At 48.6% G+C, this 15,823-nt stretch overlaps 2 protein-coding genes across 7 annotated transcripts; both read right to left on the reverse strand.

Annotated features, from left to right (window-relative positions):
• Positions 1–2,185: 2,185 nt before the first annotated feature.
• On the reverse strand, positions 2,186–5,645 carry Rps9 (ribosomal protein S9). 2 transcript variants are annotated; one of them, XM_059243983.1, is made up of 5 exons: positions 5,561–5,645; positions 5,173–5,294; positions 4,856–4,978; positions 3,123–3,309; positions 2,186–2,433 (listed from the first exon to the last, which is right to left on the reverse strand). In XM_059243983.1, exons 2-5 carry the CDS (start codon positions 5,267–5,269, stop codon positions 2,256–2,258), a joined length of 585 nt encoding a protein of 194 aa, XP_059099966.1. In that variant the 5' UTR covers positions 5,270–5,294; positions 5,561–5,645; the 3' UTR covers positions 2,186–2,255. The 2 variants fall into 2 exon arrangements, with proteins under 2 accessions (XP_059099966.1, XP_059099975.1); XM_059243992.1 differs by lacking the exon at positions 5,561–5,645 and adding an exon at positions 5,511–5,535.
• Positions 5,646–8,217: 2,572 nt separating this feature from the next.
• On the reverse strand, positions 8,218–15,793 carry Tsen34 (tRNA splicing endonuclease subunit 34). Of its 5 annotated transcripts, none has more exons than XM_059243903.1 (5): positions 15,681–15,793; positions 13,985–14,231; positions 13,606–13,852; positions 13,215–13,472; positions 8,218–8,715 (listed from the first exon to the last, which is right to left on the reverse strand). In XM_059243903.1, exons 2-5 carry the CDS (start codon positions 14,225–14,227, stop codon positions 8,528–8,530), a joined length of 936 nt encoding a protein of 311 aa, XP_059099886.1. In that variant the 5' UTR covers positions 14,228–14,231; positions 15,681–15,793; the 3' UTR covers positions 8,218–8,527. The 5 variants fall into 5 exon arrangements, with proteins under 5 accessions (XP_059099886.1, XP_059099876.1, XP_059099869.1 ...); XM_059243893.1 differs by lacking the exon at positions 15,681–15,793 and adding an exon at positions 15,258–15,484; XM_059243886.1 differs by lacking the exon at positions 15,681–15,793 and adding an exon at positions 14,925–15,229.
• Between the last annotated feature and the right edge of the window lie 30 nt (positions 15,794–15,823).

The following is a 15,823-nucleotide window of genomic DNA, read 5'->3' on the forward strand; positions in this document are numbered from 1 at the left end:
GTGCTCGTCTTTAATCCCAGTACTTGGGAAGCAGAGGCAGGCGGATCTCTTGAGTTCTCGAGGCCAGCCTGGTCTTGAGTTCCAGGACAGCCAGGACTGCACAGAGTATGTGTGTGTGTGTGTGTGTGTGTGTGTGTGTGTGTGTGTGTGTGTGTAGGGGAGGGTCATTGGCCTTCAGAATGTTGGGAGGAGAGGCATCCATCACCATATCCAGTTTAGGATTTTCTATTTCTTTTTTTTTTTTTTTTTTTTTTTTTTTTTTTTGGTTTTTCGAGACAGGGTTTCTCTGTGTAGCTTTGTGCCTTTCCTGGAACTCACTTGGTAGTCCAGGCTGGCCTCAAACTCACAGAGATCCGCCTGTCTCTGCCTCCCGAGTGCTGGGATTAAAGGCGTGTGCCACCACCGCCCGGCAGGATTTTCTATTTCTATGAAGAATGTCATTCAAATTTTCAATCTCTACATTGCTTTGGTTCATATAGCCATTTTCATACTGCTGACTCATGAACAGAGAAAACCTTCCCATCTTCTAGTGCCTTTAGTTTGTGTTGTACATGTGGGCGATGCATGTGTATTTGAACACATGAGCATGCAGTCACAGGCCAATGCTGGACATCTTTATCAATGGTTATCTTACTGGAGGGAAGGGACAGGCAAACAAAATCCAGGATTTCTCTCACTGAACCCAGAGCCCATGAATTTCAGTAGTAGGCTGGGTGGCCAAGGAGCTCCAGGAATCTCCCAGTCACCACTTCCCTAGCACTGTAATTTTTGAGAACATAAAATATTTTTAATATAACTCTTCCCCCTCCCTACAAGCATGCAGCTTTTAATGAGTGCTGGGGGACCCAAACTCAGGTTCGTTTGCACAGCAACATTTTGCCAACTGAGCCATCTTTACCTTTGAAAGCTTGTTTTAACTTAGATCTTTCACCTCCTTGGCTAGGTTTATTGCGAGGCTTAATCCATGTATTTTTAATTTCATACTGAGGCTATTATGGACTCTCCCTGACTTCTAACCAAGAACTGTTATCTCTTAAATTCTTAAGTGGGGATGGGAGATCACCTTTCCAGTTCTCTGGCAGACTCCAGGGTGGGCTGGAGGCAGACTTTCCTATAGCATCTGAGACCAAACTTGATAATTACCAAGTCTTGACTCCCACCACTACTCACATATTCCACTGCCACCCATTCTCGAGAAGCTGTGTAGCAGTAAAAGGAGGGACATGCTGAGTAGGCAAATGTGGACAGGCAATGTGGATGAGTATAAATGGCTAAGTGGTTTCTGGTGTAAGAATGGGAAGACTCATACTAAATGGTCTTGGTCAAGTCTAGTTGCATTTGGTCTGCAAAAGGATCTTTGTGCCTGCTTACTTCTATACCCTACACCAAGGGGCCAGACATTCAGAGGTCTCAACAGTCTGTGGCTGCGGACTATTAGCTCCAATAAAATCCATGCTGGCTGGAGGCCACTGAGGAGCTTGTTTTGGAAGGTGACTGCTTCCAGATAATCCCAAATTCCTGCAGAGCTTACTCCAAGTTACCTAACCATCAGCCATGACCTCTGGATAGGGAGGGCCCTGTCACTTGCATTACCCTTGAGATTCTATGCAGATTTACAGTGCTATAAGGTCTTTTCTTGCATTGAAGCTGGCCACTTAACTGACAGAGTCCAAGTAGCTGTCCTTACTTGACAGCTGCTTTTCAATTTCAAGCCTGTTCTCACTTCCTCAGAGATCAAACCACATCCTCTCATCTGACCCAAGCTTCCCAGAAAGGCAAAACAGAAAATGAGGAAGCCAGCCTCCCTCCTGACCATGAGTACAAAACATAGCTGAAAATTTCTTAAGCAGCCCTGGGCAACGGGAGTTCACTAGCTTATTTCCTGCTTACCACATCCTGAGACATAACTTACAAAACAGAAGCCACTTTGCAAGCTTACAACCAGTCAACCTCACTGGAGACCTATTTTGGCCACAGATGGCTGGGTTGGAATTTTGTTTTCTGCTATAGCCCACTAAACAAGGACCAACTACACACAGCATAGGTAATAGAAAAGCATCTGGTCAACCAACTTTCTCCTCTCCTATGGACATTTTCAAACAAGTTGTATAGTGGCCTGGCCTACATCTAACAGGGCTTCTTCCCAGTACAAAGGCTGTGTTCACAGCAGAGGCACACCAATAAACCAAGTGTTAATTCTGCTTTATTAGTCAACTGGAAAAGTAGACAATCCTCCAGTCTAGGGAGGCATTAACTTAATCCTCTTCTTCATCATCACCAGCTCCAGCACCACCCTGGCCCTTCTTGGCATTCTTCCTCTTCACTCGGCCTGGGCGGCCACCACCATAAGGAGAACGGAGGGAGAAATCAATGTGTTTCTGGGAGTCCAGACGAACAATGAAGGATGGAATGTTCACCACCTGCTTGCGGACCCTGAATAGGAAGAACAGGTTAAGGGGACAAGGTGAGAGGTGGAACCAACTGGTCCTGTCCTTGACAACAGGTTGATGGGCACTCTTGACCTCATAGACCCAGAAGTCTTATAGGTAGCCAAAATGGTTTATGGTGAGTACTAATCCTCAAACCACCTCAGACAACAACAGTACATCTCTGCCCATAGATAAAGCTGGTGAGGGAGAAATCAGTTACAAAAAGGGGAAAGGTATGCAATTTTCACTCATTTAACTAGTCTTTGCACCAGTCACTTTCAGCCAGATTGATTATCAACTGGCAAATTAACAAACAGGAATATAGCAATGAGGTCTGGGTTGGAACTCACACAGCAAGCTCCAATGACAGCTTTGCCCCCCCCCACCAACATCAACTCAATCCTCTCTCTCCAAGAGGGCACCAAGAGCTATTACCTGTCCAGCTGCTTGCATGCCTGGCAGAGAACTTCGCAAGGTGTACGGTTTGAGCCGCAGTGACACTTGCGCTGGGCTATGGGGGAGACAAAGCTGTCCCCAATTCCCCCATAAGCTTTCATTCTGAACCCTCAGGGTAAGCTCAGATTTGTCAGCTCCGAAGGCTACACAGGAGACAGGGACGGCAGCTTAGCAAAGGAAACCAACAGTGCAGATAGGGTAAGTAAAGTAAGGCTTTCAGGCTTAGCTTTAGCTTACCTGATATGACGCTGGCGGATGAGCACACGGGCATGGTGAATAGATTTAGCCAGACCCAACTTAAAGACCTGGGTCTGCAGCCGCCTCTCCAAGAAATCCTCAATCTTCAGGCCCAGGATGTAATCCAGCTTCATCTTGCCCTCATCCAGCACCCCAATGCGAACAAGTCGCCTCAGCAGAGCATTGCCTGGAGGGGAGCATAACTCAAATCAGTCCTGACCTCAGACTCCACCTCAGAGCTCCCATAAGGCAAGCTCCTACAGCTTTCGCCCATTTTGTATTTTGCAAAGAGCACGGGAGAAAAGAATGTCAGTGATATGCCTAATGATAACTTTTCTTCTAAGAGCTGCAGGCTTGAGACCCTGACATGGGCACTGGGTCACCCTTTAAACAACAGGAATTATACCACAGGTTTACAGCCTTTCATTCAACCTTCATCACTAAGGGAGGAGCTTTAACACTCAACTTAAGAAGCCAGGCGGTGGTGGGGCACGCCTTTAATCCCAGCACTGGGAGGCAGAGGCAGGCGGATCTCTGTGAGTTCAAGGCCAGCTTCGTTTACAGAGTGTTCCAGGACAGGCTCCAAAGCTACAGAGACCGCCTCAAAAACCAAAAATAAATAAAAACAAAGAGGCTTCCCGGACAGGCTCCAAGGTACAGAGAAACCCTGTCTCGAAAAACCAAACAAAAAACCATGCTACTTTCACAACAAGAATCACAGTACTTGGGAGGCTAGGGTGAGCAGAGACCAAAAGATAATCTAAACTACACAGTACCAAGCCAACAAGATATATAGAAACAACCCACATCTATTCCTCAGACTATTCTCCCAGGAATTTGAAAGAAAGCTAACTGTGAAGGCCTAGTCACCTAGTTAAATGCTAAATATAAAGAACCAAGTTAAAAAAAAACATTCACCATTGATTTTCTTCCAGTATCCTAAAATAGACTCAATTTCTGATGTTCTATAAATACTGGTCAGATACAAATACAAAATATATCCCCAAAAAGAAAATATTACGCCATTCCTGTTATATAAAACATTCAGTATGAAGACAAAAAGTAAAGCGCACACTGATAAACCTGTTTAAGACACAAGAGCACATCCTACCATTAAACTGTTCCGTGGCCTCCATTTGACCAATGTTGACAGACCCAAAACTCTACAAAGTTAACTCGAATAGACTCCTTGTGGCACAAGCTGGTATTAAAACGTTCAGTTTCTAATCTGAAATCTCACTGTCAATCAAGAGACAGACCTTTTCTGGTAGTCACTAACACATAGGAGAAAGTCTAGACCTGACTGAGTCAAGGCAGTGATAACTCCAAGGCATTTATTTCTTTCCTAACTGTAGCCAGAGGTTTCATTAGAAAGCGATTCCAGGGAGGCTGCCTTGACAATTTTCACTTCTGCTCATCAAGAAAACCGAAAGTTTGTATACCTGCAGCTCCCGTTCTTCTGTAACTAACTCTGAAACATGAATCTGTTTCCAAGTCTGTGTTGAAAATTCCCCCAAGCCAAGCGAAGTGGCCCACACCTGCAAACCCTGCACTTTTTAGACTTCTGGTAGTTTACAGGCCAAACTGACCTACATGAGTTTACGTCTCAAATATTCCCCATAAGCTCAACTTGTTCAGGGTCATACCTCCCACGACCACAATGCAGCCTAAAAACCCAACTCAGCAACCCCGCAGGCGACCAACCACCCTTTTGAAAATAAGCCCATATTTACCTTCAAAAAGACGCCGCGGGTCCTTTTCGTCCAGTGTCAGCAGCTCCCGGGCGGCCTTGCGGATCTTAGCCAGGGTAAATTTGACCCTCCAGACCTCACGCTTGTTCCGGAGCCCATACTCTCCTGCACGTGCGTGGGAGGGAACGACAGGGCCAGAGCCATGAGTTACTACACTTGCCTTAGCGACTTCAGAACACAATAAACCACAATCCTCTGCTGCGATGGCGCCCAGGACGAGCACGTGGGGGACCGACCTCATGGCTACCTAACTCTTCCCCTCGCGATCCCCAATCCGAAATTCCACCTTGGCCACTCACCGATCAGCTTCAGTTCCTGGTCGAGACGCGATTTCTCGAAGGGTCTCCGTGGGGTCACATAGGTTTTGCGACAAACCCAACTTCTGGCAACCGGCATGTTGGCTCCTCTAGGCCCGCCGCGCCTGCGCCAAGGGTCGTGTTTAAAATTAAAAATGTCATGGCGCCTACGCAGCCAAACCCCGCGAGCCCCACACCAACTCGGCTCTCGCGAGAACCGCCTTAGAAAATTTGGAACCGAGATTTTTTTTTCCCCACCACCGTGCTGCAATGATGTCCAAGCACCTTCTTCCCGCCCCTCTCCCTTAGCGTGTCCGTAAAGTTCTGAATGGCTCCATTACCTTACACCGTCTCCCCAAAAACCTAACTACATTACGCTCACGATGCTCACCTACGAACTCACGCCCGTGACAAAGAGGAACGCTTCCGCCGGATCGCGGTCTTATAGCAACGTCGCTTGGCCATGACGTCATCGCGCACCGCTCGCGGCCTCGCCAATCAGAAGCGGGAAAGCAATAGAGTGGAGCGGGTGGGCCAGAGCGGCGCTGCGCTGGGCGGACTTACCAGTGAGTTGGTTAGGCGGCTGAAGAGCAGACGTGACATCCTTGCTTTAATCCAAGGATTAACGGAGCTGCCGCTTCCAGGGCAAAGGCATAAAGTAACGCGCTGCAGTTGTCACTTTTTGTTTTAACAAGGGCTCTTAGGAAAAAGCTCACAGGAAATTCAGGGCAGCAGCCAAGGTTCCCCACCACGGTCTCAGTCTCGTGACAATGCCCTTATCTTGGCCATACAAATGCCTAGGATATTAGGTGTGGGCCACCGTGCTGGGCTTGTAATATTGAAATATGCATGCTGTGCCGGTTCGTTTTTGTCAGCTTGACACAAACCTAGACATATCTGGAAAGAGGAACTCTTAAATAAGAAAATCCCCCCATCATCTTGGCCTGTAAGTCTCTCCTGTTTTATTTATTGTTTTTGAGTCAGGGTATCCCAACAAATGACCATGCATTCCTGATCCTCCTTCCTATACTTCCCAAGTGCTGGTATTACAACCCATTTTCCTACAGATATTTCGTTTGGTTGGGGTTTGTTGTCGTGTCTCTCCCTCCCCCCTCCCCCCACCCCAAGGTCTTTCTGCTTAGTCCTGGTTTTCCTGGAGCCGGCAGTGTAGACCAAGCAGGCCTGGAACGCACCGATCCACCTGCCTCTGCCTCCCAAGTGCTGGGATTGAAAGTGTGCACCACCACGCCCGGCTTTATTTCTTTGTGGGGAAACAGGGTCTATGTAGCTAGCCCTGGCTATCCTGGAACTATGTAGACAGGCTGGCCTCAAACTCATAGGTATGATGTCCCTGAGTAGCTAAGAGGACAGGCCTGTACCACTAGGCCTAGATCAGGTATTCTTTCCTTTTATTTTAACCTATTTGACTGGTAGAAATTTATTTTTGCATTTACATACTCAGGCAAGGATCTTGTTCATTTAGTCTGGGGAGGACAGACTGAGGGTAGGGGACAGGTAGACAGACTATAGTTTACTTTCTGCGTGTCAAGTATTTACATTTTTTTAAATTTTACGTGCATTGGTATTTTGCCTGTATATCTGTCTGAGTGTCAAATCCCCTGGAATTGGGAGTTACAGATAATTTTGAGCTGCCATGTGGGCGCTGGGATGAACTTGGGTCCTCTGGAAGAGCAGCTAGTGCTCTTAACTGCTAAGCCATTTTTTTCTAGTTCCAATTTTTAATGTTTTTGTTTTGTTTTGTTTGTTGTTTTTCGAGACAGGGTTTCTCTGTGTAGTTTTGGTGCCTGTTCTGGATCTCGCTCTGTAGACCAGGCTGGCCTCAAACTCAGAGATCTGCCTGGCTCTGCCTCCCAAGTACTGAGATTAAAGGCATGTGCCACCACCGCCCGGCAATTTTTAATTTTTAAAAATGACTTAATGTGGGGTTGGGGAATTTAGCTCAGTGGTAGAGTGCTTGCCTAGCAAGCACAAGGCCCTGGGTTCGGTCCTCAGCTCCGAGAAAAAAAGAAAAAAAAAACTTAATGTATACAGGTGTTTTGCCTGCAGATATACACGTTCCCATGTGTGAACTTAGTGTCTTCAAGGGCCAGAAAGGGTTAGATGCCCAGAAATTGGAGCTAGAGGTGTTGGTGAGCCGTGTGTGTGCTGTGAACCAAACCCAGTCCCTTTGCAAGAGCACCAAGTACTCTTAACCATCTCTCCAGCCCTTATTTATCTGCAATAGGTCTTGCTGGTCTGGAACTTGCTATATAGACCAGGCTAGCCTTGAATTCAAAGATCCTCCTGCTTCTCCTATCTGAGCACTGATATTCAAAGTGTATACCACCACACCCAGCTGTTTTTAACTGTGTATGTGTGGGTATATGCACCTGAGTGGAGTTGCCTGTGGAGGACAGAACAGGGTGCCAAATTCCCTGAGGATGGAGTTACAGGCACTTTGTGAGCTGTCCTAAATGGGTGTTTCGAAAAGCTCAACTACTGAGCCATCTCTATAGCCCCAAAGGTGTAGCCCAAGCAGGCCTCACACTCATGATCCTCCTGCCTTTGCCTCTTCAGTCTACCTTACTATACTGGTATACACCACCACAACCAGCTCATGCAACATTTTTAGTTATAACCTTTATATGCATTTGAAATGGTTTCTAGCAATCTCAAGGGGACCAGTGAGATGGCTCAGCAGTTAAAGGTGCTTGATGGCAAGTCTGATAACCTGAGTTCGATCCCTGAGACCCACATGGTAAAAAGAATAGAGCAAGCTTTCTCAAATTCTTCTCTGAACTCTGCATATGTTCCATGGCACATTCGTGCCCACATACATACACATGTATATATACAATAAATAAACGTAATAAAAAAAAATCTTCAAGGCAAAACTTAGTGAGATTCAAAGAAGCAGACTGCTGAATCAGAAAGACCAAGTGTAAAGCCAGGCCTGGTAGTTATTATTAGTTTTGTGACCCTGAGCAAGTCATTTCCCCTTCCCTTTTCTCATCTGAATATAGGAATAAAAACTCCACATTTCAAAGATTGCTGTAAGGACTCAAAATACAAACATTTATTCAACAAATTTATTGAGACCTGCCCTGTAGAAAACAAAAAAGCCAAGTAAGAGCAGTCTCAACTCTGAACAAGCTCACAGTATGGAAACAGAAATAAAAAACAACACTGCTACTAAGTGCCTTAAAACAGAAAAAAAACTAGAAAGGATGTAGTGTTCAAAACTCTGGAATCAGAACTAACCAGGCAGGGCACAAGCCTCCATGTGGAGACAAGCTGGAGTGACCATCCAGAAGGGTTCTTGCGACCCACAGCCACACCTCCCTCGGTCTCCTGCAGCTCACTGCAGGCTGGCCCACTGCAGGGAGGTGTAGACCACCTTCCCATCAGGCTGAGGGGAGCAGAGAAGCAGGGTCTTTCTGACACTGGTTCCCAGGCGGCCGGCAGAGACCAGGTCCTGAAGTGGGATGGGGTCTTCAGCAGCCCAGCACTGAGCAATGTAGTGAGCGTGGAAACGCAGCGGGTCACCTGGACGAAAGAGACAGATGCATTAGCAGTTCCCGTCTGCAGAGGCTGGAACATTGACAAGGGATCTTCTGCTTACTGCATTTTTGGTTCCTTTGTGTGCTGGATATGGAAGCCAGGGCCTTGTGTAGATTAAGGAAGTATTAAGGAAGTACCACTTCATGATTATTTAAGTATATGAGTGTTTGCTTGTCTGCATGCATGTATGTGTACCATGTGTGTGGCTGGTGCCTGCATAGGCCAGAAGAGAGAACTAGGGTAACCCACAGAACTGGGGTTACAGGTGGTTGGGAGCCACCATGTGAGTGCTGGGAACCAGATCTGTCTGGGCCCTCTGCAAGAGCACTATTGAGCCATCTCTCTAGCACCCATGCTAGTCTTGAACTTGCCCTGTAGCTCACACTCACCCTAACCTTGGCATTCTCATTCTCCTGTCATAGCTTTCTGAGTAGCTGGAATTAGGGGCTTCATGGACACATACCCTTGGACCCATCTACTCTACTTTTGGGGGGGGGGGAGCGCACCGAGTTTCTCTATATATGGCTCTGGCTGTTCTGGAACTCACTATATAGACCAAGCCGGCCTCAAACCACAGAAATCTGCCTGCCTGTTTCCCAAGTGCTAGGAATAAAGGTGTACACTACTACACCTGGCATCTCTACTCTTAAGGATTTCATATCTATTTTTATTTCCTGTGCATTGGTGTTTTACCTGAATGCATGTCTGTGTAGGGGTGTCTTGGAGTTACAGACAGTTGTGAGCTCATATGGGTGCTGGGAATTGAACCTGGGTCCTCTGGAAAAGCAGTCAGTACTCTTAACTGCTAAGCCATCTCTCCAACCCTCTTTTTCCCTTTTTTGGAGACAGCTGTTTCATGTGGCCCAGGTTGGTTTCAATGGACTAAGATGGCTTCACAATTGCCAAAAAACAGAATAGAAAGCACAGAATAATAACTTCTGTGGTACAAGGTACACCTATAAGTCTAAACCTAAACAATACATAACTATCACGATTAAAGGATATGGCGAGACATGCTTCTAACCTCAAGCACTTAGAAGGCTTAGGCTGGGGACTCCTTGAGCTTAGGAGTTCAAGGCCAACCTGGGCACCACACAGAAAGACATTTTACACACACACACACACACACACACACCTCCAAAAAAAATGAGAAAAAAAAGAAAGTCAGTCAAGATTAAAAGATAAGCCACAAGTGCTGGGGTGTAGCTCATTAGTAGACCACTTATGGAGCACAGGCAAGATCTGATCCCTAGTACTGCAACCACAAAACAAAAACGGAACCAGTCTGAGACTCTACTAGGCTAAAGAAAAAAAGATTTTATGACAGGATAGAGCAAAAATTAAAGTCCTTTGCTAATTCCAGCACTTGGGAGGCAGAGGCAGGCAGACCTCTGAGTTACAGGCCAGCCTGGTCTACAGAGCTAGTTCCAGGACAGCCAGGGCTACACAGAGAAACCCTGTCTAGGAAAACCAAACAAACAAACAAACCAAACAAACAAACAAAAAGTAAGTCAATAGGATTAAAAAAAAAAAAAAAAAAAAAGAGCCAAGCAGGAAAGTTTTGTGGGCCTTTTTGCAACTACTTAGCTCTGCCAGCATAGCGCAGCAGCCACGGGCTCTGTAAGCAGAGGTCCTCGGATGGTTTTAGTTACTGAACAGCTCAGTCTGTCCTTCGAATAGGTGAATCTAAATTAGCAGGATAGAAATCTAAGTAAGACTGTACAAGACGGTGAATTACAAGCAATGGAAATTTAAAATGTGGAGCTGGCGAGATGGCTCAGCGATTAAGAACGCCTACCACTCTTCCAGAGGACCCGAGTTCAGTTCCTTCCTAGCAGTCACATCAAATAACTCACAACTGCCTATAACTCCAGCTCCAGGAGTATCCATGCCATCTTCTAGTCTCCCTGTGCAACCACACACATGCACAAATACTGACATACATACACATACACACACACACCACACACACACACACACACACACACACACACACACACACACACAGGAACAATCTTTAAGAGGGGGGGAGGGGATGAGAATCTAAACCATGAGACTGTGTGGCATTCTTTTTTTTTTTTTTTTTTTTTTTTATTTATTTTTATTATGTATACAACATTCTGCGTCCATGTATCCTTGCATGCCAGAAGAGGGCACCAGATCTCATTATAGATGGCTGTGAGCCACCATGTGGGTGCTGGGAATTGAACTCAGGACCTCTGGAAGAGCAGTCAATGCTCTTAACCTCTGAGCCATCTCTCCAGCCCCTGTGTGGCATTCTAAGGGGACTGTTGCTATATCTCTGCCTGGCAGCTGGGCTCCTGGCAAGAGCCTAGCCAGAAGCCAGAGTCTCTGGCTGTTAAAAGGCTCCCACCAGCTGAGAGGGTACATCAATATGCTTGAGGAACTAATCCCGTAACTGTTTTCCTGGAGGCTTAGCAACTTTGAGCCTCAGGCAAATTTTAAAAATAAACTTAGAAGCATTACAGTGACTGAGGCTTTGGACACTATTTCATAGGAGACAAGGATTCTCTCAGTGTCCTGTACACTGAGTACTGTTTTAGAAATATTGACATATTAAAACTAACTGATCTATGCCAGGCCTGAATTCTTATGCATTTTTTTAATCACCTCAGCACTCCCACGTTTGAGGCCAACCTGGGCTATATGTACCACTCTGTTAAAAAGAAGTAAAAGAGGCAAGAAAAGAACAGTTTAGCTGTTCAATTTAATGTGTAGAATTAGAGCTGGGTGTGGTGGCACACATTTGCCATCCTAGCACTAGGGAGGCCGAGGCAAGAAGATGCTTCCAACTGTGTTAGGTAGTAAACTAGACACTGGCTTGGGATTCAATAGTGAGATTTTGCATGAAAAGAAAAGAAAGTCCTGGTGTGGTAAGCAGATACCTTTAATTCCAGCATTCTAGAAACAGACAGGTGGATCTCTGTCTGAGGCCAGTCAGGATTACATAGACCTTATCTTAAAAAACTGAGATTGCCAGGCATGGTGGTGCAAGCCTTTATTCTGAGCACTTGGGAGGCAAAGGCAGGCTCTGTGAGTTCAAGTCTACCCTGGTCTACACAGCAAATTCTGGGCCAGTCAGAGCGTCAGAGCTACACAATGAGCCCCTACCTCAAAAAATAAATAAACAAACAAACAAACAAGGTATAGGATTAGGTAATTAACTGATTTAAACTAGTTATTTTAAGCTGCAGGTTCCCAAGTAGCTGGGGATACAGGTACACATCACCTTATTCAGACCTAGCTAGAACTTCAATGATCAGGGGTACTTAAATGGCACGCATGCACCTGCATATCCATATCAACATGCAATCTACCATACATTTCCAACCACCTGTCATTTTACTTTTGATTGTATTTTTCACATACATGACCCAACCCCCTTACCCCCAGACAGGGTTTCTCTATGTAGCTGACTGTCCTGGAACTTGTTCTGTAGACCAGGATGGCTTTGAACTCACAAGATCTACCTGCCTCTGCCTCCCAAGTGCTGGGGTTAAAGGTGTGTGCTGCCACCACCTGGCGACCCTACATTTATTTATTTTTAATTTTTGTTTTTTTTTCCTTTTTTCAGACAGGGTCTTGATATCCAGCCCTGGCTCGCCTGAACTCACTATGTAGCCTATATAGGTCTCAAACTTGTGGTAATCCTCCTGTCTCAGACTCTCAAGTGCCAAGATTACAGGTATGGCCACCACACCCCATTTTTTTTTCTTTGTTGAGATGGGGTATCATGTAGCCAAAGCTAGTCTCAAACTGGCTATGCCTCCACTTATCGTTAGAGACATGGACCATCATACCCAGCTATAATCCTGCACATCAATTCTTTGATAATTACTCCTATGTTTCTCAGACAACTGTTTCCTTATTGTTGCTGCTGTTTTTCTTGCTGTTGTTCTGAGACTGTCTCTATGCCTCCTGGATGGCCTGGAACTCAGAGATACACGTACCTCTGCCTCTCCAGTGCTGGGATTAAAGGAAGAGACCACCTCTCTGGCTTAATTGCTATGTTTTGTTTCCAACCTATTAGTGACTTTGCTGCTTTTAATCTTTCAAATTTATAAAGAATCCTGCAGCAAATGTGCTCATATGTTCTGTGAACATTTGTAAGCATTTCTAAGCCAATCTTCTAGATCACACAGAGTACTTATAAAAGTTACTAAAGCAAGCCAGCTGTTGTGATATAAGCCTGTAATCCCAACACTTGGGAAGTAGAGAAAGGAAGACTTTGCATTCCAAGGCTAGCCTGTGCACCGTAGCAAATTCCAAGCTCGTCTGGCGACATGAGACCCTGTCTCAAACAAAACAAGTTATTAAACTACTCTCCAGGAGCTCAGGAGAACTCTCACATTATTTGCTGTACTTTTCTGTGTCCCCAGGGCGTAGAGGTGACACAAGAGAGAAAAATGCAGAACAAAGACCATCAGGAAAGGTACAGCCACTAGAGCCCAACCTCAACTCACCAGGATAGACCAGGAAGTCACCACCAAACTTCCCAGCTGCGCTGAGGAAGAAGCCTCTCTCCCACAGGTCTCGGTAGATGCTGTAGCGCAGCTCGTGGGCAGGACGGCCAGCGTGGGGCCAGTCTTTGGACTGCACACGCCAGTCCAGAGGCTTAGCCTTTACAGGCCGCGGCCTGGCAGTGGCCAGCTGGATGAGCAGGGCTGACCTGGGCAAGGGGGTCACCCCGTTTGAAGGCCCTGGTTGGGGAGATGAAGAGTCTGGGGGAGGTGCAGAGAAGAATTTACTGAATCCACAAGGCAAGGTCTCCTTATCCCCAGAAAAACCCAACTAAAATTCCCCAAAGCTTCCTTCCCTCCTGCCCCAAATCCGAACTCCAAACCCTATTCTCACCTGCTCCTTCCTGCTCCGCAGAAGCCTGGCCTTCATCACTTGTCTCACTCGCTTGGGTGGCTTCGCTTCCACCGGCTTCTTGGCCTTCTTCCGCCCCTGAATCCTGTTCCAGCTTCTGCTTCTTGGCGGCCTGGCCTTCTTCGATCTTCTCTTGGAGCTCCTGACGCCGGGTCTCACGGGCCTCGGCTGCCAAAGTGCTCTGCTCCTGGAAACTCTGCTCTTGCTGGCGTTTGAACGATGCTAGGGCCTGAGAAGTACACTTAGCTGGAACCCCAGGGCACACACAGCCTGCGATCCCTTAGGAAGACAGGATTTCTGACCCTGCTTACAGACCAGGCCCTCCCAGGCATTCCCACCACAAGGCCCTTTCGCTTCTTACCAGGCCATGGCTGCGGGGATCCGGACGCGGGGCGCTGACCAGCGTCACGGCGCCTATCTCGGCCAGGAGCCGGGCCTCTTCGGGCAACAGCAGAAGCGGGAGGCCCAGGCGCGAGTTCTGGCGGGGCCCGCGGGGCAGGGCGCCCACCGTGCGGCCCCCGACTCCCAAGCGCTCCCGCAGCGCCTGCACCGCCTCAGCTCCCCACACCAGCGAGCGGCCATTAGCGACCTCCACCACCAGCATCCTCCTGCAGGGTAGGAGGCGACGCGGTCACCCCGACAGCCCCGACAGCCCCGCGGACCCGACCGAAGCCTTCCACGCCCCAGTGCAAGCGAGGCCCCGCCCCTGAACCCGAGGGGGCGGGGCCGGGGGTTGCCACCTGCGCCCCCGGTCGAGCCCCACCCGGAAGGGCCGTTCAAGACCACGCCTCCCGGGCAGGTCCCACTGTTCAGCTCCCCCTCAGCTCTCGGTGACCATCGTCTCTGCCAGTGCGTGCCACCGCATCACGTCTCCTCAGGGAGACCTCCCGCCACGGCGGTCGCACCGCCCTTTTCCGCAAAAGTGCGTGTCTTCCTTCGGGCGTGTCCGTCAAGTCTCGGAACCTGGACGTGGAGCGGCGGTCTGCTCAAGCCACACCCTCTTCTAGAAACTGGGAGCCCAGCCCCTCCCACCTCCAATTCCCGAGGTTCGCCTTTTCCCGCCTATTCGCTCGGTCGGGCTTTGGAAGAAACCCAGTCCTGGGTTGCGCAAGCCGTTCGAGGTTCCAGCATCCTCGGCTCGGCTCGGAGCCCGGCCCACCCCGAACACAAGCGTTTCAGCCTTCCGGTGATCCCGGCTCGGTCGAATCCGCCACCCCTTCCAAGTCCTTGGCAAGAGGTTCGGCATTCGAGCCCAGCCAGAGCCCGCCAACCCTCCGGCTGCGGCCCCGCCCCCTCCCTACCCAATTCCGGGAGTCCGCGCACGCGATGGGACCCTCAGCCGTCGCACTCTGGGCGCAGCAGACGCCTCGGCTCCCCTTCGCTCTGCCGCACTGTCCTCGGGCGGCGCCAGTAAGTCAGCGCCTGGCCCACACTCTCGGTGGAGGCGGAGCAGGCTCGACGTAGGGCGTCCTCCGTCACCCCGTCACGTCAGCAAAGCGGAAAGCCTGGGGCGAGCTCGCACTACCGCGGGGTCTCCGAAAGTGGGACCTTGCGGGGGTCATCGCTCTTGTCTCCACCCCCATGCCCACGAGTCATGTAGGCCCCGCCCCGTTAGGGATGATCTCGCCTGTCACCTTTTTCCGGTCTTCTATGGCTCCGCCTTCCTCCCTCCCAAAAAAGGCTCGACGTTTCGAGAAGCTGTTGACTCCTGCTGTTATTAAACCAAGTCCGCTTACACCCGATTATTTCCTGAGTTAAGCCAACACTTTTGTCCTCACTGGCATTTGACAGTGACCTAAAACGTTTCCAGCGATCCGAAATGAGCCCAAGGATTTGGCCCCGCCCACATCCTGCTAGTCTCTGACACCTCCCACCCCGCCTGATTCCGACTATCTCCGAAGAAAGCCGAAGCATGCGGCCCCGCCCACATCGCGCTGCGTTTGTGAACCCGCCTAATGCTAAACAGCGACTTTTGGAACCGATTATCTCCGGAACACGCCGAAGCGTGTGGCCCCGCCCACATCCGGCCGAGTTAGAGAACGCATCTAATTCCGAACCGTGACTTTAGACTGCGAGCCTCTCCGAAGTAAGCCGAAGCTCGCGGCCCCACCACCACGCCGTGAGCTTGAACTCCCGAGTGTGCCCGAAGGAATCCGAAGCTGAGGGTCCGCCTCTTTCCGAACGCCGTGCTCCAGGTCCC

Source organism: Peromyscus eremicus, chromosome 1, assembly GCF_949786415.1.
Source record: "Peromyscus eremicus chromosome 1, PerEre_H2_v1, whole genome shotgun sequence".
NCBI lineage: Eukaryota > Metazoa > Chordata > Mammalia > Rodentia > Cricetidae > Peromyscus > Peromyscus eremicus.

Bases quoted from the DNA above. Each gene is read 5' to 3' on its own strand.
- Rps9 (XM_059243983.1), bottom strand. From the start codon at position 5,269: ATGCCGGTTGCCAGAAGTTGGGTTTGTCGCAAAACCTATGTGACCCCA. The intron at 4,979-5,172 runs GTGAGTGGCCAA...ACGCACGTGCAG, and splicing joins CCAGGAACTGAAGCTGATCG to GAGAGTATGGGCTCCGGAAC. The intron at 2,434-3,122 runs GTAAGCTAAAGC...CTTCCTATTCAG, and splicing joins ATCCGCCAGCGTCATATCAG to GGTCCGCAAGCAGGTGGTGA.
- Tsen34 (XM_059243903.1), bottom strand. From the start codon at position 14,227: ATGCTGGTGGTGGAGGTCGCTAATGGCCGCTCGCTGGTGTGGGGAGCT. The intron at 13,853-13,984 runs GTAAGAAGCGAA...TGTACTTCTCAG, and splicing joins ATCCCCGCAGCCATGGCCTG to GCCCTAGCATCGTTCAAACG. The intron at 8,716-13,214 runs GTGAGTTGAGGT...TCTTTCGTCCAG, and splicing joins TGACTTCCTGGTCTATCCTG to GTGACCCGCTGCGTTTCCAC.